This window comes from Prunus mume, linkage group LG3, assembly GCF_029339155.1.
Source record: "Prunus mume cultivar Tortuosa linkage group LG3, ASM2933915v1, whole genome shotgun sequence".
NCBI lineage: Eukaryota > Viridiplantae > Streptophyta > Magnoliopsida > Rosales > Rosaceae > Prunus > Prunus mume.
This window is the reverse complement of record NC_142700.1, coordinates 20,813,942-20,836,061: the sequence shown is the minus strand read 5'-3', so window position 1 is coordinate 20,836,061 and position 22,120 is coordinate 20,813,942. Positions and strand designations below refer to the sequence as shown.

The 22,120-nt window shown below is 35.5% G+C and overlaps 3 protein-coding genes across 9 annotated transcripts; all 3 read left to right on the top strand.

Moving 5' to 3' along the window:
- The first annotated feature begins 381 nt into the window (after positions 1-381).
- On the top strand, positions 382-4,856 carry LOC103326892 (receptor-like serine/threonine-protein kinase SD1-8). The gene is made up of 7 exons (XM_089048779.1): positions 382-1,750; positions 2,691-2,846; positions 3,101-3,297; positions 3,386-3,596; positions 3,687-3,924; positions 4,121-4,271; positions 4,517-4,856. Exons 1-7 carry the CDS (start codon positions 382-384, stop codon positions 4,835-4,837), a joined length of 2,643 nt encoding a protein of 880 aa, XP_088904905.1. The 3' UTR covers positions 4,838-4,856.
- Positions 4,857-7,814: 2,958 nt separating this feature from the next.
- LOC148919067 (uncharacterized) lies at positions 7,815-22,120 on the top strand. Of its 7 annotated transcripts, XM_089048379.1 has the most exons (8): positions 7,815-9,660; positions 9,852-9,934; positions 10,801-10,976; positions 11,719-11,830; positions 12,059-12,099; positions 12,185-12,252; positions 15,803-16,888; positions 21,900-22,120. In XM_089048379.1, the coding sequence occupies exons 1-3, from the start codon at positions 9,366-9,368 to the stop codon at positions 10,969-10,971; spliced, it is 549 nt and encodes a 182-aa protein (XP_088904505.1). In that variant the 5' UTR covers positions 7,815-9,365; the 3' UTR covers positions 10,972-10,976; positions 11,719-11,830; positions 12,059-12,099; positions 12,185-12,252; positions 15,803-16,888; positions 21,900-22,120. The 7 variants fall into 7 exon arrangements, with proteins under 7 accessions (XP_088904505.1, XP_088904508.1, XP_088904507.1 ...); XM_089048382.1 differs by lacking the exon at positions 11,719-11,830 and having other exon boundaries at positions 15,806-16,888; XM_089048381.1 differs by lacking the exon at positions 11,719-11,830.
- On the top strand, positions 19,390-22,120 carry LOC107880715 (uncharacterized). Its single transcript, XM_016792810.2, has one exon. It carries the CDS (start codon positions 19,579-19,581, stop codon positions 20,758-20,760), a length of 1,182 nt encoding a protein of 393 aa, XP_016648296.2. The 5' UTR covers positions 19,390-19,578; the 3' UTR covers positions 20,761-22,120.

Here is a 22,120-nt window from a genome sequence, read left to right as displayed (position 1 = left end):
GATTTTAAAAAGAAAGAAAATCGGGAAGGATAGAGCGAAAGAGAGTGAACCATGCAAGCCCGAGCGAGCATACAAATATAGGAAAGTTTTCAAAATCTTAACAAGATAAGAAAAAATTTAGGAAAGAATCCGAAAACTTGCCGCCGTAGATCTCAAGTAACCAATACGTGGTAAAAGTAAAAACCACCAATCATGCAAATCATACGTACAAACTTGCAAAAAGGGTTAAGCAAAATTTGGGGAAAGGGCCAAATTTGATGAATGAAAAAGAATCCCAAAAGAGAACGTTCATAAGAAAGACTCTCTCAGTTTCCTCAAATTGTTGTAGCTCAAATTGGTAATAAGAAAGACTCTCCTAGTTTCGTCTTCTCCTCTATATCAATGGATTTCTTCAACACCAAGCAACCCAATCCCTTATATGCTTTCACACAGAGAAACTCTAATCGTGAAAGAATGAGAGCTCTCAAATATTGTTCCACTGTTCTTCTATGCCTCAGTTTACTTACTTTGTTCCCAGTTGTCACATCCAAAGACACCTTGTCCCAGACTCAATTGCTCCAACATGACCAAACCCTTGTCTCAGCCAGCGATGTCTTTGAGTTGGGCTTGTTCAAGCCAGGCACAACTTCAGATTGGTACTTGGGAATATGGTACAAAAATATCCAAGAAAAAACAGTGGTTTGGGTTGCCAATAGAAACACCCCGCTTTGGAATTCGTACTCAGCAACTCTCAAAATCGGCGTTCATGGAAACCTTGTTCTTGTTGATGAAGAAACAAAAAAAATAGCATGGTCATCCAATGAAACCCAAGCTGTGAACCCAATTGCTCAGCTTTTAGATTCAGGCAATTTAGTCCTCAAAGAAGCAAACTCAACCCGAAACGGCACAACAGATGAGTTCCTTTGGCAAAGCTTTGACTACCCAACAAACACTTTGCTGCCAGACATGAAGTTAGGGTGGAACCTAAGCACAGGATTGGACAGGTACATAACCTCATGGAAAAGCATAGAAGACCCATCAACAGGGGACTTTTCTTTCAAGCTAAATCACCAGGGTTTCCCGGAGATTTTCTTGTGGAACAAACAGAACATAACATACCGGAGCGGCCCCTGGAACGGGGAGAGGTTTAGTGGCGTGCCGGAGATGACTGCATCAAACAATATACGATTCAACTTCGTTGCAAAACCTGACGAGGTCTACTATTCCTATTCGATCCTGGGCAATTTGGGACCGATATATTCACGGTTGACAGTGAGTCCAACTGGGGACCTCCAGCGCTTTATTTGGATCGAAAGCGCAAATATATGGAACCAATATTGGTACGCACCAAAAGACCAATGTGACAGATTTAGAGAGTGCGGTCCCTACGGTGTTTGTGACTCGAATGCTTCGCCAGTGTGCAAGTGCTTGGAAGGGTTTGGGCCCAAGAATTTGCAGGCATGGAACTTGAGAGACGGGTCAGATGGGTGCGTGAGAAAAACGGAGTTGGGTTGTTTGAAAGACAAGTTTTTGGTTTTGGAAAACATGAAATTGCCCGAGAGTGGCGGTGCTTTTGTGGACATGAACATGAGCCTGGAGTCGTGTAAGAAAACGTGTTTGGAGAATTGTAATTGCTCTGCATATTCTGATGCAAGGATTTCAAATGGAGAAGGCTCAGGTTGTGTCATGTGGACTGGGAAGCTCATGGACTTGAGGCAATACGCAGAAGGTGGCCAAAGTTTCTATGTTCGTTTGGCAGCTTCTGAGCTAGGTAATTTTTTTTAAAAAAATTTATTTTTAATTTATTTTTTTCTTAAAATTCTAAAAAATAATTTAGAGTTAACCAAGTTGGTTGAAGCATAATTTGGAAGGCAATATCGTTTTTTTTCCTGGTCAAAGAATAGTGTGCCACTCGTGTTGAAACATGTTTTGAACTTATGCTTTCACACAAAACTTTTTTTTTTCGGGTTACATCACATACAAGGACGGTACTATTAACAAGTTAACCTGGGCTATACTCTAAGAGACTTGTTTTTTTAAAGACTAATATAATACCCTGGCCTAGGCCAATCTTATTAACTAATCGCCACTAGGCTGGCTAACCAACCAAAAAAAAACCCAACACTCTTATCAATCGGCTGCACCACCAGTTCCAAGGCTGCTTCTTCTCAACTCCACAGAGATCTTTTTCCTCCACCTTTGTATTGGGCTATTGTTTTTTGGGGAATTCTAGTAACAATTATGCTAATTTGGAAAATGACTATTTTGAATATATATTATTTTAAATATATGTTATTTTAATAGCGGTATAGGATACGGGATGTTTGAGGGGTAAGACTCATTGTGTTCCCTGTGTTTTTTTTTTTTTTTTTTGTTTTTTGTTATCAATGAAATTCATTCGTACCATCGAGTTTTCAATAAGTTTGTACGTAAGATAAATTTAGCCCATGTCATTTTCAAATCCTGGATCCATCCCTGATCACATAGTACAATTTTGGTAGATATGTCTTTGACTGGATGGTTGAAATTATTTGTCGCTGTGAAAACAGTTTCACATTGACCAGAAAAACAGAAGAGTTTTCACTCTTCTGCAATTGGCTGAATGACCAATTTTAATTTGGACGGTCACATCACCCCAAAGTATATGTAGATTCTTTTAGTCCTCCCCTTAAGAAAACTTTGATCACTAACTGGAGTTGTGTTCATTTCAGGTGATGATCATGGGAAAGCAAAACGAGTGATCATGATTGTAGTCATTACAGTTAGTATTTGCTGCATTCTACTGCTATCGGGACTTGTCATCTATTTTATACGGAAGAGGAATTTGAATTTGCCAATTGCACACAGAGAATCCTCAAAGCTAAAAGGTACTTGTGTAATTTTTACGCGTATATGTAGAGAGTAGTGTTTTCTTGCTAGACTTATGTTGTCACTCAAATAAGTATGCATAATTTGGCAAAAGTCGATGTAATCAATGTTCCAAATTCAGTCCATCAACTTAAGACAATCTAACTAGAGAACATTTGCCGAGATGTATATAATCAACAAATTAAAGAGGCAAAACCTAGATATATATTGAACTAACAAGCTTGTTGATTGTTTTTTGCTTACTTCTGAACAGGTTCTTTTGAAAGAAAATGGGATAGTCTGCTAAGTGAGGTAGTTATCTCAAGTAGGAGGGATTTCTGTTCTGGGGAAAAGAGCAATGATGAGCTAGATCAGTTGCCATTGTTTGATTTTAACACTCTAGCAGTGGCTACGGATAACTTTTCCAATCGAAATAAGTTGGGGGAAGGCGGTTTTGGATGCGTTTACAAGGTATTTATTAAGTACATTTTGCTAGAAATCAATCACGAGATCATATATAAATTTAAGACTTAATTATGTGTGGCTAATCCAAATCCAGGGCACACTGGTTGACGGTCAAGAAGTTGCTGTCAAGAGGCTTTCGACGAATTCTGAACAAGGAACTGAAGAATTCAAAAATGAAGTAGAGTTAATTGCGAGGCTTCAGCACCGAAATCTGGTTCGACTGCTTGGTTTCTGCATTGATGAGGATGAAAAGATGCTCACCTACGAGTACATGGAAAACAAAAGCCTGCATTCCATTTTATTCAGTGAGTGGCTACCTCAAAAACTTAATTTATCTTACTTTATTTTTAATAGTTAAATAAAATTGTTATTAAGTTGATTATAATGAATTATAGATAGAGCAAGGAGGTCTATGCTGGATTGGCAAAAGCGTTTCAAAATTATTTGTGGGATTGCTCGAGGGCTTATTTATCTTCACCAGGATTCCAGACTTAGAATTATCCACAGGGATCTCAAGGCAAGCAATATTCTACTTGATGGAGATTTGGCCCCCAAAATATCTGACTTCGGAATGGCTAGATTGTTTTGTAATGATCAGACAGAAGAAAATACCAGAAGAGTGGTGGGAACATTGTGAGTACCAATCCCATGCATATATATATATGTGTGTGTGTGTGTGTTGCGTATGCTTTCAATTTTGCTATGATTATTAGCTGCTTTGTAGCGGTTTTTTTGCCGTCAATTGAATGCAACACTTCAGTTCAAAAAACATTAGCTGCCCACATATATACGTAGAACGCACTAATTTCACTATGTTGGTGATCTGCAGCGGCTATATGGCTCCCGAATATGTAATGGGCGGGCTGTTTTCGACCAAGTCTGATGTCTTTAGCTTTGGTGTTCTGGTGTTGGAGATCATTAGTGGTAAAAGGAACAAGGGATTTTATTCCTCAAACACTGAACTAAACCTCCTAGGAAATGTAAGTAACCAGGCAATATCTAGAATTTTTTAAATCCATAATACTAGACAATTTTTATAATGCCAGACTAAATATGGATTCTTTCATTAGGTTGTCTTTTTGTCTGAATGAAAGATTCATATTCATAGTCTAACAAGATAAGTATTTGTCTGGCAACACGAAACATTACTCTTGATATAGTCACTTGACATTAACATCAATAGTTTTGTTACTAACATTGAAATGATGATTTGGAACTATTGCAGGCATGGAAGCTATGGAATGAAGGAAAGGGGTTGGAAATGATAGATCCTGATGTTGGGGAATCGTATTCCCATTCTGAGGTCTTGAGATGCATGCAAGTCGGCCTCTTATGCGTCCAAGAGCGTGCTGAAGATAGGCCAACAATGGCCTCTGTCGTTTTGATGTTGAGTAGTGGAACTGCAACAACAATGCCTAACCCTAAAAACCCTGGTTTTTGCTTAGAAAGGACTGAGAGTGCAGTTGAAGCAGATTCATCCTCAGACAAGCAGGAAGAAGGCTACAGTGTAAACCAAGTAACAATTTCAACGCTAGTTGGTAGGTAGTGAAAGGAAGGACCTCATCATCCAGCATTTATTTATTTATTTATTTTTGCATATATAGCTTTGAGAATCAACTAGTCATCTTCAAGAACCTTCTTGTTTTGTTGTTGTAATTTTGTCAGCTTTCTTATTGCAATGTGCAATTGTTAAGAATCAAGAGATAAAGACAAAGCAAAAAGAAAGCTGACAGAAAAATTCTTGTGTGAATACGGGTGGATATATAAGATTAGATACTGCAATCCCAATCCCAGGACAGTTTTGGTATTCAAGTCGTGAAAACTCACAAAAAGGAAGGATATAGTTTTAAAGCATGGATTATGAACTCACCATTGTTTTAGGACACCCATCATTGTTCTAGCAGCTTCCTTGAGTTGAGCGGATTGAGACCTTCCAATGTGATAATTCCATTACATATGATAACCACCACCCGCTACCTTAATATGGATTAAAGCTGATTTGATCCAATAATAATCCGCTTTGAGTGACACAATATAATATATAATCTATTTTTATATTATATTACAAATATTACGTGTGTAGGATAATTTGGTTTTTTTTATCCATTGCATTTACACTTAAACTATTTACTTATCATAATCAAAATTAAAACTAATTCAATTGAATAAAAAGAATGAAGTTACTAATAAAAATTTTAAAAAAAAATTAGACCTTAAAATATAGGTTTATTTATATCAATGCCCTATGAAACTATGGTCAAATCTCACATCGCTTAAACTTGAAGTGACTCCTTACCCCACTGACCGTGGTTTGGTGGCCCACTTTGTCTCATGTCGTCAACTTCATACAAAAGTCTGTTAACTTTGATGACGATATGAGGTGTTTTTATAATTTTAAACACATGATCATTACACCAATTAAGCAAGTGATGTGGCAAGAGGAGCCCAACTCTACATAGATAAAAATATAATTAAATATTCTAATAATTAAAATTAAAAACTAAACATTAAAAAAATAAAGGGAAAGTAAAGGCCCGTTTGGTATCCTACTTGGATCCAATTTTATTAACTCAAAAATAAATTTTCCCCAAAAACTTGTTTGGTAAGCCCATTTTAAAAAACCCAAACCCAAAAAAATAAAAATCCCTATTATTAAAAACAAAAAAGTGAGGTTTTATAATTTTCTCTCTCTCTCTCTCTCTCTCTCTCTCTCTCTCTCTCGAGTTTGTCTTTGCGAAACAATAACCACCAAAACCACCGAAGTGTTGGATTTTTCCTTTTCTTTTGTTAATTTCAATTTAGGGATTAGGGTTTCTAATTTTTTAATTTCAATTTTTTGTAGATCTTAAAAATAGTTTGGAGTTCAATACAACCAAATTTTTAGATCTTAAAGTAACTATTTGAAAACTCATATTTTTTAAATAAAAAAATTTCATAGTTTTATAGTTTCCTTTTTTGAATAGGCAGCGCATTTTAAAAGCCATTGGACATGGCCCGTTTGACATCTCTAGCCATGCCCATGCTCGTGCTCGTGCCATACTCGAGCCCAAGAACCAATTCATTTAATTTGAATTTTTTTTCACTTGATTTTTCTTCCACTAGATAATTCAAATTATAAATATTAAAAATATAATTAGAGGCAAGAAATGATGAACTATTTGAAAACACTAATCAATCAAACATGCAAACAATATGAAATGGTGAAGGGCAAAAAGTGTCCAACTCCACAAAGTCCACTTCAACTTTTCATCTTTAAACATCTTATTATTTTATATGTGAAAAAATGTCTTGTTTTGATTATAAGAGAAGCGTATACATCATATGTATTGATTAGATTTCAAGTTCAATGTTGTTTAATTAATTTGTAGTTGATATGTTTAATTAATTAAGGACTTAAGTAATTTTCCTAAAATGAAAGACATTAAATATATATTTATGATATATATATATATATACAATGACATTAGATGTCAAATTATTGCATTTTGACTTTTGAGAAAGAAAAAAAATGTTAAGTGGGCCGTGCTTGGGCTCTTGCCATGTTTGAAGCGTGCTCGGGCCAAGCCCGCCCATGTCGGCCATGGCGGCCCGGTCCATTAGATCACATTTTTTATCCCGGCCGGCCCAAGTTTTCGTGTCATGCCCAAAGACGACTTATTAATATTCGTGCTCATGCCGTGCGTACCTCATTTAAACGGGTTGGGCACGTCTTTGGGCTCTCGTCCCATTTGACACCTTTAGTTGTGAGGTGGTTTAGGTTGTTTGCAGGTGCAATTGTGAGGTGGTCTGGGTTGTTTGCAGGCAGCGGTTGTGAGGTGGTCTGGGTTGTTTGCTGGTGATGATTGTGAGGTGGTTTGGGTTGAAAGAGATGAAAGGGTTTGGTGGTGGAGTTTGTGACGACCTAGGTTGAATTTTTTTTATTTAATTTTTATAAATAATTGATTTTAATATTCTTAATTAACTTAAAAGTAAAGAATTCTTTTATATTTTCATATTTTATCATACCTATGCTAAAAAAGTGGACCCCACGTCTGCCATGTCATCACTTAATAGAAAACCAAGCGGTCAAGTTGATAGAACGTGTAAATTGGTCAAATTTTAAAACGTTAGACGTAAATTGACAAAATTAAAACCGCGTTGCCCATTTCAATAATGATCTCAAATCTTGAGGGGGTAAAATGATGTTAGCTCGATCTAACATATCATAAATATATATTAAAACAAAATAACTTATAAAAAAACAAAAATGGTACATAAATCAAGTTCCATTGGAGCTCTAATGGGCTAGTCTCTTCCTACTCAAAACGAATCAAAGCCACAAAATAAAATCAGAATTTTTTTCTCTTAGAGTTGATTCTCAGGTCGACGACGATTTCTTGTAGTGCTGTTATTCACGCATGTTTACCTCAAGGGTGGACTTTAAGTGATATGCCCAAATGATATTTCTCTGTCTGTGCTTTGTAACAAAACTCATATTATTTGGTGTTTGTACATGTGTAAATTTGCAACAATCAGAAATGGTAAATGGAAATTTTGTTTGTCAAACGGAAGATAACCAATTCACCATAGTTATACTCTCTCTTACGGCTCAAAATTGTTGAAAACTCTCTGACCCAATCATTTAAATTTTCCAACTTGAAAACTAATTCACCATTGTTATCTTCTTTATCAGGGAGTGGAAAAAAAGATAATTCATGTGTGCATATTTTCCATTCAAAGCAAAGAAATATATGCTAGCATTTGTTGTTGCATCAAGTGTTGACTGTGCATTATTTCAGGTCATTAGGAAAGAAGTTAGAGTAGTTAATTCCAGAAAGACTCATCTTTAATGAAAACTAAAATGAACATACAGGACAGTATGGGGAATTTCAAGAACCAAAATGAACCAAATTTCGAGATGGGAAAGGGCTGCACTTTTCTTTTGTAACATAGATTACTTGAGGTTAGATGGAATGTATATTGGAAAATATCTTAAATTTTTATATATCAGAAAGTATGATAACTCTTTCATAACTACTACTACTACTACTACTGTTATTATTATTATGCTTAATGTTTGGTTTCATTACATAATCTGAAATGGTTTCAGTCAAAACGATGAATATCTGATTTCATTTCCTTCGTTTCTTTCTGGCATTTATTTGACAGGAGTTGAGCAAACCCTGAAATTACTGCTAATTAGAACTATCTGAAAGTCCTTGAACATTTATAATTACTTTATTGGAAAAAAGAAGTCGCAGTTTAGTGTAACAAACATCTTTTGCTTCATTTTAATATTCAGTGATTGACATACATGATTTATAATCTTAACTTTATTTTGGAGGATATGAGTCTTTTTATGTCTTGTAAATTTGTGATCATGTAGTATATATCTTGTTATGAATACTTAATATCTTTATATGAAGAAAACTACGGGCCAAGTAAAAAAAATCAAGAGGACTACAGGCACTATAAATGTCATTTGGCAAAAAGAAAAAAACAGTAGCAACCAGCTATTACTAGGCTAATTCATATATCTATATGGAAGTCGTATCTTTATATGGAAGTCATAGCTAATTCATATCTAGTAATTGGGATTTTCTATACCCATATTAAGGGGCTATCTGGGCTTTGCCGAAATTGTTTCTCATTATTATTTTACCTATCCCAGTCCTCTCAATTGTGAATGAGTGTGCTCAAGCCTAGAGATATTAAGCATTTGCCAAGTGTTGTATGGTTCAGGAGAGGGAATGTCAAATGAAAATGACTTGACTCTTTGATTTGGGCAAATCAAACATTGTCAGTTCATGTATGCCCTCAAACTTAAATGGACTTGAGTCTATTGTATTATATCTTTTCTTAATTATATGGTATTGGATTTGTGGCCATATCTAGGTAGATGTAAATTTAAATGAGCGGTTTCTCTCTCTCTCTCTCTCTCTCTCTCTCTCTCTCTCTGTAAAACTTAAAGAGTAAAAAGAGAGAAGCAACGCTTTGTAACAATTTCATCCTTGACTGAAGTTGTTCTTTGAATACTTCACCTCCAAATAGTTATCTTTTCTTCTTCAAGTAAACAACGAGCTTTCTCTTCCTCCATGGACGGCAAACAACACAATGCTCTTCAACCATTTGATGAAGCATGGTTTGATGTAGCCAATTCATGTGGGAGGGAATTTGAACTTCCCAATATCTCTACTCCTATCAACCCACAATGGTGTGACAACGAAAAGTTGGTTTTCCTGGAAGACCAACAGCCTGATGTACTTGAAAACAATTATGAATTAGTGATGACCAGCTCCTCATGTTCTGGCAACGTAGTGGATTCTTTTCCACCTTTGAAAATGGTGCCTGCAATCACCAACTATGTTCTGACAGTCGATATGCAAGAAGGTATTTCCTTTGGTAACCATATGGTACACTTTCTCAAGGAAAAGCAACTTGTTTCTATACCCACCCCTGCCATCAATTCCTCTCTGAGAAATCAAGAGTTTACTGTTAACTCTATCAACTTAACAATGATAAGTTCAGATAGTTCATCACATCTGGTGAATAATCCAATCTTTACTTCACCGAATATGCAGGTCGAAGAGATTCAGATGATTGCATCATCAATTATTATGTCTACTTTTCTAGCTATGAAGGCTGGTATATTCTTTTGGATCAGGTACCTATCCTCCTGTGAATGACCAGGAAATTAGATCTTTTATCACTGATTCACCAGCATTTCTCAGAAATGTCTCACGTGGTCGGTGGAATCAAGTGGCTTATGTTCCAGTTATGACTAACATATATCAGGGTAGTGATGGAGACATAAATCATGTTCCAAACCCCCTTCAGAATGTTAGGCATAGTACAGAAATTACCTCAAATGTGTACCAACCAGGAAAATCAATTCATACTCCTGATAAGATAGTGAAAATGGATGTTATCAATCACACAAGAGGTTAAGGGGGAACAAAGCCTCTCTGCTGTGCAAGGTTCAGAAGAAATAATTGTCTTCGCCTAGGGTTGAACAGAATGGAGCACTGCCCGCAATTCAGTCTCTCTATTCTTATTGGGGTGCTGTTGTATGTTAGTTTCTTTTATAATAAAATTATATATTTTCTTTTGTTTTTTGGTTTTCTGTTTTAGTTGTCCCCTGTGTGGTAATTTTCTTTTCTAATTTAATGAAAACTTTTGTTTTTTATAAGAAGAAGTCAATAACCAACGCAGTGAGCAGATTTTAATATCAGTAATCATATTTCTTTTGTCTTTGGATTTATTTTAAAATGGCATGATTTTAGTTCTGGACCTTAAGCTAAGTAACAATAGTTTGTTGGTCATTATTAAGACTGTCTCTATGAAACTGCATACCATTGTCTGGGGAAGTAGTTTTTATTTTTACTTCCAATTTACATAAACAAATCATTGCATTTCCTTGAGATTCCATACATGTCTTAATACTTTTTGAAGTTTTAAAACCATCTATAGTGTTTATGAGATTAGGCAACTGATGTAACGCACTAATGTGGATTCATACATCATTTTCAGAGAATTCACTCAGTTAGTCAGTTGTGTATGTTTAAACACAAACATACGTCATCCATGTTGAAATACAGAGGTCGGAGCAAGCAGAAGCCAGCTTCCCAGTGTCAGATAGAAAGCTCAAATGCTCTTGAGAGAAAAGTGAATAGTCAGAAAAATGTTGAGCCAGATCACTAGCATAGGTTAGTAGTGTTATTTAGCTCTCCCACTATCCTATGTTATGTGCTTAGTGCAGTACTTGTGTTTTGTTGCATGTGGTATAACAAGTAACTAAAGCAATGAGTTAAATTTGCCATGTAATATATAAATAAATGGGAGCTTTAGTTTTAACACACCATATAGTTTACTAATTTGGTAAATAGAAATCCAATTTCATCTAATTATGATAAAGCCAAAGACTAAAATATAGTACCTAATTTTACAATAATGTAATGAAAAAAATCAAAATTACAAAAGATGCCATTATTAAATAAGAAAATTAGTTATTATACATAACTATCCTTACTAATTAGTATTTGAGACATGGAGTGGTTTTAATACCTAGGAATCAAATTTTGTTTTGGATTAGGCCAAAAAGGAGTCCCATATTCGTTGGCCCAGCTTACAATTATTACTAAAAAGACAATGGTACCCTTCTTCTTTAAAAGCTTGGCCCAACTTTAGATTCGTTGGCCCAGCTTACAATTATCACTAAAAAAATAATACAAATTTATAAATAAACCCAATCCTAAACATGTATTTATAAAAAAACTCAAGCACTATTTAAACATAGAAACACACACAAAATCAACTCCAAAGTCAACTTTTTGGGTGTGTTTATAAACGGGTTTTGAGTGTGTGTAATGATTGGTTTTGGGTGTGTTTATAAGGTGTTTTTGGGTGTGTTTAAAACTTACAAAGTAAATGATGTTTTTACTCCTGTAGGTTTAAAATATGCGCAATTTGAAATTGGAGCTCTGGTTCGCTTTCGATTTCGTTCACTTTGACGTGGTGGAGCTTTGGTTCTTTTACCTGCGGTTGGAGCTCTGATCTTCTGGCATGTTTTCGTTCGATTTTCTTTGTTTTTCTCTTTGATTTTGATTATGTTTTCTGTTTTTTGCATTCATTTTTATGTTTTCTTTGTAATTTTTCTTTTGCGGTCAAAATCAAGGTCAGTTTTGGCGTGCGATTCTGAGCACTTGTGCGATCTTATTTCTCTTATTTCGAGCTCAGTTTTGTTCGTTGTTACGTGATTTTGTGGCGCGATCTTTTTCGTATTGTGCAGTTTCATCTTCAGATTTGAAATTGTATTTTTCTGTTGTTGAGGTATGTATTTTTTGGATCATATTGTTATTTTAATTTTCTAGTTATTTTTTCATTTTTGAGAAGTTAATTTTCGTTTTCATTTTAGCTTTTGTGATCAGATTTGAGTTTGAGCTGCTGTTTGGTTGGAGAATTTTTTTAGAATTTGCTGTTGAGGTATAAGTACTTCAGATCGTTTTTTTGTTCATAGTTTTGGTATTATTTTGTTGATTTTTTTATTTTTGATTCATTTTTGTTTAGTTCAAGTTGTTTTTATTGGGTTAGTTTGTTGGTTATTAGGTGCTGCATTGTAGTTTACTTTTGATTTGTTAATTTTATTGTTTTATGTTTTCTCTTACTATGTGCTGCCTTATAGTTTTTGGTTTTGAGTTTCTTATTTGATGGGTTTAGGTTTCTAATGACATGTAGTTTTAGTTTGTGAATTTTTTTTGGGTAGATGCTGCAATGTAGTTTTTGTTTTGTAAGAACCAGAACTACTGCTTGACGATGATAATGTGCCTTTTTGTTTGTAGCTATGCATTATTTACTGATTTAAATTGTTTTATGTTTTTGTTTCTTGTTTTGTTTGCATTTTCAAGGGTAATGGAGGTTTGCGTCATAGCTAAGTGCACATATAGGTAAGAAACAGTTATGTTTTCAGTTTCAGCAAACTCATCCGTTGTTGATGTTTCGAAGACCGTGTGTCTATGGTTTAGTGGTTTGAAGTTAGGTAGTTTCATGTTTAGGTATTCGCTTCTAGGTTATTTTAGTTGTGTACTAGAAACGGAGAGTGATTTAGACATGATGATGTCATATTTGGCGTAGCGAATGCAAAGAGTGTGGATATTTTTGTTAAGGATTTATGTTTGAGCAGTGAGGATAATGGTCAATTTTGTGGAAATAAGGAGTTGATAGCGTGTGAAAAGGGTGAGTCATCTTGTTCTAGTACTGTTGAAGACAAAAATGAATTTTTGGGGAGGTCGAAGAGAGCAAGTGCTAAGCCTTTGTTGTCGAATGAGTGGGAGACGTATATACATCATGTAGAGCAAAAGTTTGATGGTGGTGTAGAGGAGTTCCGCTTGAAATTGTGCAAGTATGCTCTTGAAGTAGGATTTAATTTTTTATATGCCGGCAATAACAAGAGGCGGGTGATTGCAGTGTGCTCAAATAAGAAGTTGGAGGGTTGTAGTTGCCGTGTTTATGCGTCCCGTTGTGAAGCTACTGGTTGTTTTGTAATTCGAACATTAAATAATGTGCATACATGTGCGGTCGGTTACGTGAATCAAAGAGTAAGATGATGAGGTCTCGTGTTGTGTCCTCTTTCTTTGTTGATAGAATTCGCGCAAAACCATAGCTGAAGCCAGTTGAGATTATAAATGAGTTCAAAGATTATTACAGTACGAATATGTCATACTACCATGCATTGTTTGGTCAAAAGCTAGTGAAACTACAGGTTCATGGTGATGAGTCAAAGTCCTTCAATGAGTTCGTGTGGTACGTGGTTAGTTTCCTTTACAGCGTCCACGTACCACACTAACTTATTCAAGGACTTTGACTCATCACAATGAACATCCAGTTTCGCTAACTTTTTGCCAAACCATGCGTGGTAGTATGAAATATTCATACCGTAATAATCTTTGAACTCATTTATAATCTCAACTGGCTTCAGCTCTGTTTTTGCGCGAATTCTACCAACATAGAAAGAGGACACAACACGAGACCTGATCATCTTACTCTTTGATTCACATATCTGACCCGCACATTATTTAAGGTCCGAATTACAAAACAACTAGTAGCTTCACAACGGGACTCATAAACACGGCAACTACAACCCTCCAACTTTTTATTTGAGCACACTGCAATCACCCGCCTCTTGTCATTGCCAGCATATAAAAAATTAAATCCTACTTCAAGAGCATACTTGCACAATTTCAAGCTGAACTCCTCTACACCACCATCAAACTTTTGCCATACATGATGTATATACGTCTCCCACTCATTCGACAACAAAGGCTTAGCACTTGCTCTCTTTGACCTCCCCAAAAATTCATTTTTGTCTTCAACAGTACTAGAACAAGATGACTCACCCTTTTCACACGCTATCAACTCCTTATTTCCACAAAATTGACCATTATGCTCACTGCTCAAACAAAAATATCCACACTCTTTGCATTCGCTACACCAAATATGACATCATCATGTCTAAATCACTCTCCGTTTCTAGCACACAACTAAAATAACCTAGAAGCAAATACCTCAACGTGAAACTACCTAACTAAACCGTAGACACACGGTCTTCGAAACATCAACAGTGGATGACTTTGCTGAAACTGAAAACATAACTGTTTCTGACCTATATGTGCACTTGGCTATGACGCAAACCTCCATTACCCTTGCAAACAACAATTTAAATCAGTAAATAATGTATAGCTACAAACAAAAATGCACGTTATCATTGTCAAGCAGTAGTTTCTATTCTTACATACATTGTAGCATCTACCCAAAAAAAATTCACAAAATACTACATGTCATCAGCTATTAAGGAGAAATAAGCAACTCAAATCTACAAGGCCTCACCTAGTAAGAAACAATAAAATTAACCAAATCTAAAGTAACTAATAACTAGCAGACTAACCAAATAAAAACAGCAACTCGTGCTAAACTAAAAATCAACAAAATAATAGCAAATTCTTAAAAAATTCCCAAACCAAACAGCAGTTCAAACTCAAATCTGATCACAAAAGCCAAAACGAAAATTAACTTCTCAAAAACTTAAAATAGCTACAAAATTAAAATAACATCCAGAAAATACATACCTCAACAACAGGAAAATACAATTTCAAGTCTGAAGATGAAACTGCACAATACGAAGAAGATTGTGCCACAAAATCACGTAAGAACGAACAAAACCGAGCTCGAAATAGGAGAAATAAGATCGCATTAGAGCTCAAAATCACACGCCAAAACTGACCTTGATTCTGCATGCAAAAGCAAAATTACGAAGAAAACATAATAATCAAAATCGAACGAAAACATGCTAGAAGATTAGAGCTCCAATCGCAGGTAAAAGAACCAAAGCTCCACCACGTCAAAGCGAACGAAAAGCAACCAGAGCTCCAATTTCAAATCACGCATACTTTAAACCTACAGGGGTAAAAAATCATTTTACTTTGTAAGTTTTAAAGTTGAGCCAAGCTTTTAAAGAAGAAGGGTACCATTGTCTTTTCAGTGATAATTTTAAACTGGGCCAACGAATGTGGGACTCCTCTTTATCCTAATCCAAAACAAAATTTGATTCCTAGGTATTAAAACCCGAAGAGAAACACTCTTATGTCGCAAATACTAATTAGTAAGGATAGTTATGTCTCATACCTCATTTTTCTTATATAAAATTGGTTTCCATTTTTTCCTATGATAAAGTTTCCATTATGTCAGCAATGACGGTATTAACCTTTTAGTGTTGGAAGATGTTTCAAGTTTTTATTATTGATTATTCTTGTTTTAATTATACCTGGTCCTTAAATATTTAAAAGTTCACATGTAGTCCTCAAATCCACCAATTTGGTCACATGACCACCTTTAAAGGGGTATTTACATCAACGTATTCGCCAGACCAAATAAAACTCATGTTTTTGCTCAACGAGGCCATCTCCTCTCCATTTAGCGTTTCACATTTGGGTTCCATCAGAAGAGCAGATGCTACCGTTTAATTGAGATCTTTTTTTAGCAGCCTAGGCCCAGATCAATGCCTCATAACTTTAAATTCTGGCCCAGCGAGGCCTGCTTGAAATCCATTTGAAATGCTTGGGTTCCCTCAAAAATGAACATCAAGGCCACAAAATCAGATCAGAATTTCTTCTCTTGGAGCTGCTTCTAGGGTCGAGGACAATTTCTTGTTTCCTGGTCAGTATCTTTCTGTTTCTCCTTGCTTATTGCTTTACCGTGATGACTTTGCTGCTATTTGACAGAGATTTGCATGAACCACACTACCACTGGGATGAACCATGTTTTGGAGGGCGGGGTGGGGGGTGGGGCGAATTTCTTTGATATGACCAAATACTATTTCTCTTTGTGTGTACCCATGGAGGTTGCACAAAACTCAGATTATTTAGTGCTGTAGAATGGATTAATTAAGAAAAGTGGCATTTCCAGTCAGTTGCTGCGTAAAACATGGTAAATGGAACGCTCTGTACCAAATTTTGTATATTGTTTATTTATTTATTATGCAATTTGAAAACCATAATTTTTTTTTTTTTTTATCAAGGAATGGAACAAAGTTAATTGATATGTTATGTTAGCATTTCAGGGTGTTGCATTAAGTGGCAACTCTTATTTCCTGAGAGACTATTCTCTCCTCCCCCAGCCCTCACATAATTAATCCCCAAGCCCTCTCTTTTGCATTCACATTTTCAGAAATTTTGACATCAGATTTTTCAGTGGCGGGACTGAACCTAGCTCCTTGTACTTTTTATCACATTAGTTGTTGTATTAAACCTAATTCCTAATTGAACATATTCTTTGTTTTACATTGAATACTGTTTCCTCATTTGCCCTTTTCAAGAGCTACTCATTCTTCATTTTGAAATAGATAGTTTTATGAATAATGTCCAGGTATGGTTCTGCTTGACGCTGAAGGGTACAACATAGAGGGTCCATTATAATCTACCAAATATTCAAGTTTGGAAATTAATTCCTTTTTGTTTTTCTTAAATGATCAAGGGACATAGAGGGCTTCAAAGAAGTTGTTCTCCCTCCAGGGCGAGGGGCACCACCATTCCACAAGGTTGATAAAGAGTAGATTTTCTCTTTTGTGGTATGCTTCTACTGTTAAAAATCTTCCTCCAGTTTTCAGTTTTAGTTAAATTCAATGTTATTTATATTTTGAAGTCTTTTTGTTACTGCATTATTCCAGGATCATTACGAAAGAAATTAGAGTAGTTAATTCCATAAATTTTTTCATTAGTGATATCGAGTTTTGGCTTGTTTGATCTTCAAGACATTGAACCTCATTACCAATCACTTGTGGTTGAGCTCATATTTTCTAACTAACTCATGTATCCACCTTGAAACATTAATTTTCACTTTTTTAATCTGTTCTGTTCTTTTGTATCAAATATTGGAAATATATGTTCAGAATATAAAACCTGTGCATCCATACAACTAACTGAAAAGACTCACGTTTAATGTAAACTGAATTGAACATATATTAGTACATAAAGAATTTTGATGAACCAAAAGAAAAAAAAAAATCCAGATGAGGAAGGGATGCATATTTTTATTTCTTATGAAACATAGAACACTAGAGGTTATATGGAATGCAAATGGGAAAATATGATAATTCCATGATAAGTTTTTTTCGTTTTCTTTTTGTGACAAAGGGGGTCGAAGACCCAATAGTTCTATCATAAATTTTCAAAAATGAAGATATCAACTTCTCATTGTAGTTCCAAGTTCCAGCTGGCTCTTTACAAAAAAGGTTGGAGTGATCTTAGCACCATTTGATAACACTCTCAAGCTACTTAGACGAAAGAATATATTAGAGCATAGCTGATGTAAATTTGAGTTTCATATGCATTACAAAAATGGGTTAGGGTGGTAGTAAGCATTACAGTTTACAGACGAGGATTTGGCTAATCTTTACTTACTACTTGTGATTTTGTTGTCTCTGTTTAATCCCACTTTGGCTTACTCTAAGCTAAATTTTAGTTTTATTATTTCCCATGGTACCTCTTTCTATAATTAAATAAGAATTTCTTCTTGGTGTGTTTGGATAGTATTTCAAGCATCTTCATATAGTATGTGAATTGATTACGTAATCTTAAGGGTTTCAGTCAAAAGGATCAAATTTGTGTTTTCATTCTTTCTGGCATTTATGCGGTATGAGTTGAACAATTGCTTGTAATTAAAACTATTTGAAAGTCATCAAATATTCATAATGTCTTTCTAGACAAAATAATCGCAGTTTAATGTAACCAAGATCTTTTGCTTCATTTTAATATTCAATGATTGGCTTACGTAATTTATAAGCTTTCTTTTAATTTGGAGGATGCAATCTTTCTATATCTTGCAATCATCTAGTGTAGACTGGAAATAGCCAGCAAACTTTCTGTTAAGTGAAGGGCTTTCGGTTGGGTTCTTGTTCTTACCCCAACTGGAAATCAATATTTTTAATTCATTTTCAATGTATTATTTAGTCATATTCTCACTTTGTCTGAGATATGGTTAGTTTCAAACATATATGGCTGCTATTTTTTTGTTTTTTTGGTCTTTTTTTGTTGTTGTTTTGTTTTTTGGTTTTTGTTCATTGTAAAGTGCCTCTCAAGTTTTCGCATGCTTTGTTTCCATCATTCTATTTATATTGTTCGCTTGTCATGCCGCTATTTATATTGGTTTTTGTTCATTGTAAAGTGCCTCTCGAGGGAAGGGTGAAATGAAATTTATAGTCCTTGTAGTTTCTCCAATTTTTCACCTTGGCCCATGTAGTTCCAATGTTCGCAATTAAGGGCCTCTGGTTTAATCAAGTTTGCAATCAACTCTAATTCCTTAAGTCTGTCAAATAAGTTGACCGAAAGATGATATGTTTAGCAAATGGAAGTGTTTTCTGCCTGACCCAAATTGTCTATGTTATGTGCACTAAGTATGTATCGCTCACGTTATCTTTTCATCCTTGACAAATTTAATGCATTGTTGTTGATTTCCATTTTAAGTAAACTAATGTCTTTATTGCCAAAATTGAAACTACATGGAACAAAGTAGAAATCAAGAATACTATGAGAATTATGCATGTTATTTGGCCAAAAAGAAAAACTAGCAGTAACGGCCATTACTGTTTCCAATGCGTCTTTTACTTTACTGTTTTTCATAAAAAATATTCTTCTGCTTAGTAACGTACATACTTTTGTCAAAGGTCCGTGACTTTTGTCGATACAGAATACTTTCCTAATTGATGTGTCAGAGTCTTATCTTTATAAGTCATAGCTAATTCATATTTAGTAATTGGGATTCTCGATTCATTTAAGAGGCTATCCGGGCTTTGCCAAAATCTTTCCCATTTATTATTTTACCTATCCCAGTCCTCTCAACTGTGAACAAGTGCATTCAAGGCTAGAGATATTACGCATTTGTCAAGTTTTGTATGGTTCAGGATAGGGAATGTCAAACGAAAATGACTAGAGTTTTTGATTTGTCCAAATCAAGCATTGCCATTACAGGTACGCCCTTGAACTTACATGGACTGCGATGCATTGTATTGTACCTCTTCTTAATTATCGTATCTGGCATGCTTTGTGGCCATATCAAGTTAGATGTGAATTGTTAGAAGCGTTCTCTCTCTCTCTCTCTCTCTCTCTCTCTCTCTCAAGCTAAAGGTTAAAAGGATAGAAGTAAGGCTATGTAAGATTTTATGCTTCCAGTTGTTCTTCCGATACTTTACCTCCAATTCTCAAAGATAACCAAATAACTTTCTGTTCTTCTACGAGTGATCAGTGAGTTCTGTCTTCATCTATGGACGGCCAACAAGATAATGCTATTCAACCATTTGATGAAGCATGGTTTGATGTGGCTAATCCATGTGGGAAAGAATTTGAACTGCCAAATGCCTCTTCTCCTATCCACCCACGATGGAGTGACAACAGCAACAACCTGGTTTTCTTGCAAGACCAGCAGCTTCGTACTCCAGATATACTTGAAAATTCTTATGAACTGGAGACAATCAGATCTTCTTGTGCTGGAAATCAAGTGGATTCTTGTCCAATCATGGAAATGGGGCCTTCAATAGCCAACTTTGTTCCAATAGTCAATCCACAAGAAGGTACTTCCATAGGTAACCATAAGGTCCACTTTCCTAGATCAACTGGTGTACTTAAATCTGAATTTGAGGGTGCCTTTCCTGAGGTAAATCAGCATGTTTATGCGCCCACCTCTGCTAGCTATTCTTGGAAGGGAGTAGATATTAATTTTCCTTTAAGAAATCAAGAGTCTCATGCCGGTAACTCTACCAATTCACCATCCATTAGTTCAACCGAGTCCTTGTGTTTGAAAAACAATCCAACCCATGCTCCCAGATTTCCTAATACATCTGGGTTTGGCCCAAGTGTCTACATCCCTCCTAATAAACAATTAACTCACTTCCGTACTTCATCAAATGCATTTCGATTAAATTCAGATGATTACATCATCAATGATCATGTCTGCTCCGGATTCCACTTTACTATCCTCGGTCTAATTTCTAGCTCTGGCTCCTCATCTTCTTTTGGATCAAGTGGCTGTCATCCTGTGAGAAACCAGGAAATCAGATCTTCTAGCTTCACTGATTCACCATCCATACAAAATGGCTTGTCTGTTCGGTCGAATCAAGTGGCTTACAAATTTCCAGGTAGTGCAAATGGGGACATAAATCATGGTCCAAGCCACCTTCAGGCTGTTAGCCATGGTACAGGAATTACATCAAATGTGCCTGTCCCAGTGGAAAACCAAGTAGAAACATCAACCCGAGCTCCTCAGTCTAATTGTCGCGGTTCAGAAAAGAACCAAACTTTTGGTCCTAGCTCATCGAAGAATGGCCGCTGTGATGTAAAATACACATGCAAGATCTGTAAGAGAGAATTCCCTAATTATAATTCCTTAGGAGGGCATATGAGTTTTCATGCAAAGATGAAAAAGGCGAAGAGAAAATTGGACAGCTAAAAAGATGCCTCGCACATAAACTCCTTTGGGTCAAGTAATGTATCAAGGGCCATGAAGATTAACATTCAGGAAAGTGACTCCTAAAATAAGGTGAAACAGGGTTATTATTCCCCTCCAGAGAAGAATTTTAGGGAGAAACATTCTCCTTCTGTATGAGATTGTGAAAAATGGGTGTTGTCAACCACACAAGAGATTAAGTGAAGAAATGTCCTCACCAAAGGATATTGTGGAGAGCCAAATCTCTCAACTATGCAAAATTTCAAAAGAAAGAATTGTCTTCGCCTAGGATTGAGCACATAATGGAAGCCTGACAACATTTTATCCCCTCCGGCACAATCCTTCTATATGAATGTTGCATCCAAGAGTGTTACTCTGCTGATCTTAATCTCAGTGGACATATTTTTCTTAGTTTTTTTTCTTGTCCTTCTTAGATTTAATGTAGGACCTTGATGTGAAGTAACTTTAGCTCTTTCCTTGTTGGAGCAATAATTTTTCACTTTTCCCTATTTGGTTTAGGTCCATCTCAATGTGGTTTGTGTGGATGTGAAGTTAAAAATCAAACTATTTGCAATCATTGAATGCTGGTTTTATTTACTATCCCTTCGAAGATTTCAGATAATGTATGTATTCTTGACATTGATTGGTTTCCAATCAGTGCTTTGAACTTCATATCTGCATATATTATGAGAAAGTGCATAATTTGTTGTAGATTTGAGTTGAATTCATTGTAATCTTGACTACTTATGTAACGGCTTGATTGATTCAGGACCAAAGTAATAAACTATATTGCTGATATTGCTGTATTTTCGTTGTTACAATGTAATTCTGTACCGGTAGTAGGTATGCGTTCTGTTTAAAATTATGGATAATCTATCATTATATCACATTATGGAGCCCTGTTATTGACATAAAATGCATATTCCATGATAGTTGTAGTAGAATGTTGGTCATAAACTCATAATTAAGACTGGTTCTGACGTTGTATCTCTCTGGCAATTCATACATGTCTTATGTTTTCTAGTTTTAAAACCATTTATAGTGTTCACGAGATTATCTTTCGAGTGCTCTTATAGTGTGGATTATGACATCTTTCTCAAAGAATTAATTAAATTCTGTGTGTGGTTCTGTGCAAACTTCAGGTCTCCAAAGATTCAAAAATAAGATTGGTTCAAGCAGAAGCCATCTTCCCAGTAGTCATATAAAAAGCTCAAAATGCTCACTGCTTACCGCTTATCCAGTTGTAAAGATTTTTCTTTTATGTCAGGAAAAGAAGTAGCCTTATTTTTTAACCACTCTGTTACCATCTCTGTGTTTTGTTGTATGTGTTGTTTAAGCAATTGTGAGATACTTTTGTGAGCCA